The 7,308-nt window shown below is 36.4% G+C and overlaps 1 protein-coding gene across 2 annotated transcripts in view; it reads left to right on the top strand.

Annotated features, from left to right (window-relative positions):
- Positions 1–3,408: 3,408 nt before the first annotated feature.
- LOC138335177 (nicotinamide/nicotinic acid mononucleotide adenylyltransferase 1-like) overlaps positions 3,409–7,308 on the top strand; it is a 42,698-nt gene continuing 38,798 nt past the window's right edge. For both annotated transcript variants that reach the window (XM_069284148.1, XM_069284147.1), the window contains exons 1-2: positions 3,409–3,575; positions 4,676–4,764. In XM_069284148.1, the coding sequence (XP_069140249.1) occupies positions 3,497–3,575; positions 4,676–4,764 (168 nt within the window). In that variant the 5' untranslated portion in view covers positions 3,409–3,496. The remainder of the gene's footprint in view (positions 3,576–4,675; positions 4,765–7,308) is intronic.

The raw sequence follows: 7,308 nt of genomic DNA, 5'->3' as shown, positions 1-7,308 counted from the left end.
ATATATAAGTATATATATTAAAACTTAAAATCTTTAGGTTGATTATTATTAGGAAAAAGTGTATTGTTATTCCATAACCACTTTGAGCAGCCATTTTGAAAATCTCTTGCTGTCATATGATGGCTTTTATAGTCTGTTTAAAAAAAAATCAATTACCAGTGTAACAGGTGCTTAACCTTATTCCATTAAATGTTATAGAGATTATGTGGAATGCTCTATAGTGAACATGTGACAGCGAAGGACTTTCAAATTGGCTGCTCAAAGTAGCAATCATTCAAACCTAAGCAGCTTTGATGAGGTATAATTAAGCTATTTAAGTTAATTATTGCTCTATTGTTTCGAACGAAAAGTGGTTGCATAGTGTTCAAATTATCCTTATACACATTCCCTGCAAGTTTCAGGAGTCGGTTTTGAGCAGAAGCATTTTTATCGCCAGAAATGTTGTTTTTCCCTAGTTTTGTATAGCTATAAATAGCTATTATAGCTATATATCGCTATAATAGCAATAAATTTACATGTGCCCAACCTGAGGGAGACAACATAGTCTACTCTTAGATCAGTTGTAATGCATTCTAAAAAATATGACGCCCTTTTTTATAACAAATTTTAAAACAACCTTATGTGTTTTCATTTCACAGAACTCCTCATTTGGGTAATTTATTGATTACTCAAATGGGTACAGTAACTGTTATTTAATTGGGTAACTGTTACATATATGAGATATGCAGAGTTGTGCCCTATCTGCTACTCCAACAATGTTAGAGGTATAGCACGACGAGACACTTTTGGAACATTACGTCGTGTCTAACCTCTAACTTCCGATAGGCCATTTACCCAATGCTGAGGGTAACATTTTCAAAGTTTGGATTGTGACAATATAAAACGTTTAAATCATATTTAAATCGTCATCAATGTCAAATACCTACCTCTTTTTCATAAATCAACAATTTTTTTGACAAAATCAGCCGTAAAATCCATCTTAAACAAATATTTACATCTCCTAACGTAAACTTTCATGACCCAGACAAAACTTCATGATGAAAGCGATCCGCCAAGTAAATAGAAACAAGAGGCCCAGAGGGCCTGTATTGCTCACCTGGTTTGTAATGCCAAGTAATGTTCTGAATACAAGTTCATTGTTTCTTTTCTGAAGGAATTTTAATATTAACCTCTAAATCCCCTATTGGGCCCCACCCCTCCTGCCCCAAGGGGGTCAGAGCCAAAATTTATACAAGTTCTGTTCCCCTTCCCCCAAGGATGTTTATGGCCAAATTTGGTCACAATCCAAGCAAAACTCTAGGAAAAGTAGTGATTTATAGGATTTACCTCTATTTCCCCTATTGGGCCTCACCCGTTCTGCCCCCGGGGGGCCAGAGCCAAAATTTATACAAGTTCTGTTCCCCTTCCAAAAAGGATGTTTGTGGCCAAATTTGGTTACATTCCATGCAGAACTCTATGACTAGTAGCGATTTAAAGGATTTACCTCTATTTCCCCTATTGGGCCCCACCCCTCCTGCCCCCAGAGGGTCAGAGCCAAAATTTATACAAGTTCTGTTCCCCTTCCCCCAAGGATGTTTGTAGCCAAATTTGGTTACAATTCATGTAGAACTCTATGACTAGTAGCGATTTCAAGGATATACCTCTATTTCCCCTATTGGGCCCCGCCCCTCCTGCCCCCCGGGGGTCAGAGCCAAAATTTATACAAGTTCTGTTCCCCCTCCCCAAGGATGTTTGTGGCCAAATTTGGTTACAATCCATGCAGAACTCTAGGACAAGTAGCGATTTATAGGATTTACCTCTATTTCCCCTATTGGGCCCCGCCCCTCCTGCCCCCGTGGGGTCAGAGCCAAAATTTATGCAAGTTCTGTTCCCCCTCCCCCAAGGATGTTTGTGGCCAAATTTGGTTACAATCCATGCAGAACTCTATGACTAGTAGCGATTTAAAGGAAATGTTGACGGACGGACGGACGACGGACGCCGTGCCATGATATAAGCTCACCGGCCCTTCGGGCCAGGTGAGCTAAAAACGAATTGCAAAGTCCACAAAACGCTTGATCTGCCTTTACTTTTACTTGCATTCTGCCCGCTTGAATTCACGTTCCGTTTTTTGTAGTGACCAGCCGCCATATTTAAAACTAGGTCAAAATGTTACGGAAGGGATTCATCATATCTAATCCGCTAAAATTCTATTTTATGAGGCCACAAATTATGGGTTTCCTAGATAAAATGGGATAATTAAAGTGAACAGTGGGGCAGGGATGGCTAAAGTCGGTAAAAATGGTGTGAATGTATCTAGTATATTATGAAATGGAAAAATAAAATATCTCGTCAAAATCTGTCTGTGTGTGAAGAAATTAATCTAAAGTATGGAAATTCTAAAACGTCCTCCCGGCTCACTATGTCCGTGGTTACATTTCCACGCAGCCTTGCTTTCAATACTTTCAACTTTTCTTTACTTTAATGGTCAGAACTGGGAAACTAAGCAGAACTTGACCGTCGTATTAATATGCGAGAACTTTTGGAGGCCAATGAACGCATTTAGACTGGTTTTCTTTGCCCGACTATTCACTTTAATACCTAAACTGTAAGTACACATCAATGTTATCACTGTTAGAGCAAGAAATATTGATATTATTGCACTTTTCCTTCCGCCTTCATCTGACGTCGGAAGCTGCAATAAAGAAATAGGCCTTCGGAAATGAAAGTCGACAGTCAGCAAAATAACGTCCGATAAAAAAACGGCTTACCAGTCGACTCTCATGTTATGGGAGTACCCTATCTGCTAATTTTGTTTTCCCCCAAATACTCCACCTAAAATAGGGCATTTGTAACATGTGGAAACAATGTTGATTTACGCACACACGCACGCTTTTAAACTAAATGTGATAAACTACCTGATTATTCATATTAATGTTATCAGTCTTTTTCCTCGGTACGTCACGGCACAAAAATCTCCAATTTTCTTGCGTATTTTCTGTGTTAGCTCTGTGTGCAGCCATGTGCTTCTTGACCGGACGTAGCATTTCGGAACAATTTCATCTGAAGAGGTGTTCCGAAAGCTAATCACTTTTAATAATAAAAACGACGGAGGGCGATCCGGACTGGCTAAACTGGACAGGGAAGTTTACCATGTGCAACACACTATGAGTACGAAAGTAGTGTTGCAGGGTGGTGGATCTTACAGCCCGGTAACCAACAGGCACCCAATTTCTCTTTCGGAGATGTTTGGTAAGCGCTCTAGAAATTTATTCGGAATCCCGATGATTCCTTTTCGTTGCTAGTAACGCACCTGTTTTAAAAATCCTAGCACAATCAGAGCACGTGTTGATATTTTCCGATTATCCTACTCCGGAAGTTAGTATATCGGAACAATTTCCTCTCGTTAGTAAAATAGAGATGTTCCGAAAGTTAGTCACTTTTAATATTAAAAACGACGGAGGACGATCCGGAGGTGGTAAAACTTATCCGAGCTGGTGTCAAGACAGGGAGGTTAACCATGGCAACACCTACGAAAGTAGTGTTGTTGGCCTGTGGATCTTACAGCCCGGTAACAAACATGCACCTTCGGATGTTTGGTAAGCTCTTGAAATTTATTCTGAACCCAGAATGAGATTCTCAGTTGGAGGTCGATTTTACGTTTGATGTTGATTGCACAAGTCTGCCTGCCTGGTGCTCATTTTGTACCATTTTACCAAACATGCCTACCCAAATGAAAACATGTGCTTTTATTTACTTAAATCAACAATTATTATTTAAGTTTATGACAATTGTTTGAATAATTCATGCATTTATTTAATATTGATCTTGGGTCACTTTCGGTTTTGATTTAGATTTTCACATAAATATGCAGTGTTACTTAATACTCAATTCAATTATCATTTGATTATCTTGTTGAACTCCTTACCTATATAAAGAAAAACCCTTTGGGCTAGGTGTAACAGATTAGTAAATTACTACTGAATATGTTGTTTTATAAATGTTGACGCATTGGACAGATTCCTCGAGTCGAAACATAAAAGAAGGTCCTTTCTTTTTGGAACACGAAAAAGGATAGTAATGTTTGACTTTATTTCTCTTTAAATGGATATATGTTCATTAACTGTTCCTGTTTGTATATATCACATTCTTGTAGAACGATACTCATGATTTCTCCATAGCACTGAAAAAAATAAATTATCGATTGTATGACCCTGTGGCGGTTAATGACAAATATAACAAGAAAATTGTATGGAAAGCTGACTGGTATTTTATTATATATTCACGGAATATTACTATCCTGCAATTAGGAATGTATGTTAATTGAGACAAGTTGGAGAGGATTGATACTCTTAGCGGCCAGCACGAGATTTGAATATTGAATCTCCGTCACACAAGTATCAAAATGTCAACAGCCAGATGAGCTGCCTGGGTCACCTGATGATTGACCTTCCAGATCCAATTCCAGCTGCAGTAAAATCAACATGTAAAATTTTTATACTAATTTTAAAAAAAAGAAACGAATATGGCAAGAATTTAATGAAAAACCTCGCAGATTAAGAAATTGTAATTATGAATACAATTAAATCATGACTGTTTTAAATAAGATGTAGAATCAATTATTATATATATATATATATATAATTATATATATTTGTTATTCAATTATAATTAAATATCTTCAAAACTTTTTTTCTAGAGTTGGCAAAGGACACATTGAACAAAACGGGTCGCTACAGTGTGATAGCTGGCATTATGTCTCCAGTTAGTGATGGCTATGGAAAAAAGGTGAGTACAATATATATGTTAATGTTACCAAGGTGTAAGACCAACTTCCTGGGTTAATTATCATAGCAAGATGAATACCATACAGGTTTTTTTTTCAGCATGATTTTGGACCAATTTTCGGCCCCATTCTCCATGGCAAAGCCTCTTTTAATTTTCCCGATTCCAGCTTTAAATTTCCAAAAATCAAGTTTCTTGAAAAACTTCCAAAAAATATCAATCGCATGAACTTTGGTTAAGGCTTTAATTTATATATATATTTGTTAATTGGCTTTCAGAAAAAACATAAACTACACTGGAAATAAAAAATCTTATTTTTTATGCTTTTTTTATATTTTATAATTTTTCCCAAATCTTAGTTTTGTTGCATACACATTTTGCTAAATTAAGAGCCAAACGTCCCCATTCCCGAAGCAGCGAGAAAAAGTTCTGTCGTATTCTTCTTCATTAGATGAAGATGATGATGATGCCCAGATTGTTATTAATCAGGCGCTTATAAGGGAACCAAAAGATACCCTGACATGGACGAAAAGACTTTTTCACTACTCCTTCCGTAAATGGGACATTAATCTGTCACAGTAAACATACACACATTGTAAAACGTCATTTAATCTATTGGATTGTGGTGCATTTTTATATCAACTCCTTTTTCAGGAGAAAAGGGGACTTTAAAAGGGAAGGGATGCTTAACTGTAGCAAATAATACGGTAGTTAATTTCAGGTGTCACTTAAATTATACTTGTGTATGTGATGTTGTTTTTATATTCCTGTTTCTATATATATATATATATATAAATTATTATATCTGTTAATAAAAGTAATGTCAACATCCTATGTGTACGAGAGAATCAATGATTTTGTGTGTCTAAGTATTTTAAAAGTCTGTATATAATAAATGCAATGTTACTATTTCTTAGGGATATAAATGCAAGATGTTTTTAATTTCTTTACGTGTTATATGTTAATTATTTTCATGTGATATGTTGCTATTTTTTATTTGTCTGAGATATATTTTATTACTACTTTCTGAAAGTGTGTGTAATATGTTACTACTTCCTGTATGTGTGCAGACGTTACTGAACTTAATGTATGTGTGAGATCTACTAGAATGTTAACTATTTCCTGTGTGTATGAGTTAGTTAACTACTTCCTGTGTGAGTGAGATATTACTATTTCCTGTATATATATATGAAAATGTTACTACTTCCAGGGTGTTCGTTAAAAGCAGCATTGCCATTTGCAAAAACAGCTGTGTATTTCCTTGTTTACAACCGGTATTTTTGTCAAAAATAAGTATTGTTCCCCTTTGGAGCTTGTGGCCTTCAACCACCTATCTGTTAATTTTTCCATCTTGGTTAAAACACATTTTGAACTTCTTCTCATGTAGTTGCTACCCTGGTGCGATTTTTACTTACTTTCTGCTGAAACTTGCATGAGATGTAATGACTCCTGAAGCATGGTCCCGACAAAGTGTTGTGGATTCTGTATTTTTCGGGTCGATCCGAAATCCAAGATGGCCGCCACAACCGCCATCTTGAAAACACATTTTTAACTTCTTCTCAAGTTCTACCGGTGCGATTTTGGCTGAAACTTGCATGAAATGATCCTGACATGGTCCCGACAAAGTGTTGTTATTTTTCGGGTTGATCCAAAATCCAAGATGGCCGCCACAGCCGCCATCTTGAAAACACATTTTTGACTTCTTCTCAAGTTCTACCGGTGCGATTTGGCTGAAACTTGAGTGAAATGATCCTGACATGGTCCCGACAAAGTGTTGTTATTTTTCGGGTTGATCCAAAATCCAAGATGGCCGCCACAGCTGCCATCTTGAAAACACATTTTGAACTTCTTCTCAAGTTCTGCCGGTGCGATTTGGCTGAAACTTGCATGAAATGATCCTGGATATGGTCCAGACAAAGTATTGTTAAATCTAGATCTGGTTGATCCCAAAATCGAAGATGACTACCATGACACTATATATATCTAATTAATTTCTATATGTTAAGGCCCTTGGCCTCTTGTTTGAAATAAAATTTGTTGAAAGAAATTGAAAATGAATGACATGGTCCTGACAAAGGGACACCATATATAATTAATTTTACTATGGCCAAGGTAGTTAGATGACCGTTAAGGCCCTTTGGGCCTCTTGTTTTAAAATCCCTGTGTGTATTTTTTCCTATACATTAATATATCTGATTTGAATGTAATGCACATATTTCTTTACGTGTTTTATATGTTAATTATTTTCATGTGATATGTTGCTATTTTTTATTTGTCTGAGATATATTTTATTACTATTCTGAAAGTGTGTGTAATATGTTACTACTTCCTGTATGTGTGAGACGTTACTACTTAATGTATGTGTGAGCTACTAGATGTTAACTATTTCCTGTGTGTATGAGTTATAACTACTTCCTGTGTGAGTGAGATATTACTATTTCCTGTATATATATATGAAATGTTACTACTTCCAGGGTGTTCGTTAAAAGCAGATTGCCAGCAAAAACAGCCGTGTATTTCCTTGTTTACAACCGGCTATTTTTGTCA

This window comes from Argopecten irradians, chromosome 11 (assembly GCF_041381155.1).
Source record: "Argopecten irradians isolate NY chromosome 11, Ai_NY, whole genome shotgun sequence".
Classification (NCBI taxonomy): Eukaryota; Metazoa; Mollusca; class Bivalvia; order Pectinida; family Pectinidae; genus Argopecten; species Argopecten irradians.
The sequence above is the reverse complement of the archived record's forward strand: the minus strand, read 5'-3'. Positions and strand labels throughout refer to the sequence as shown.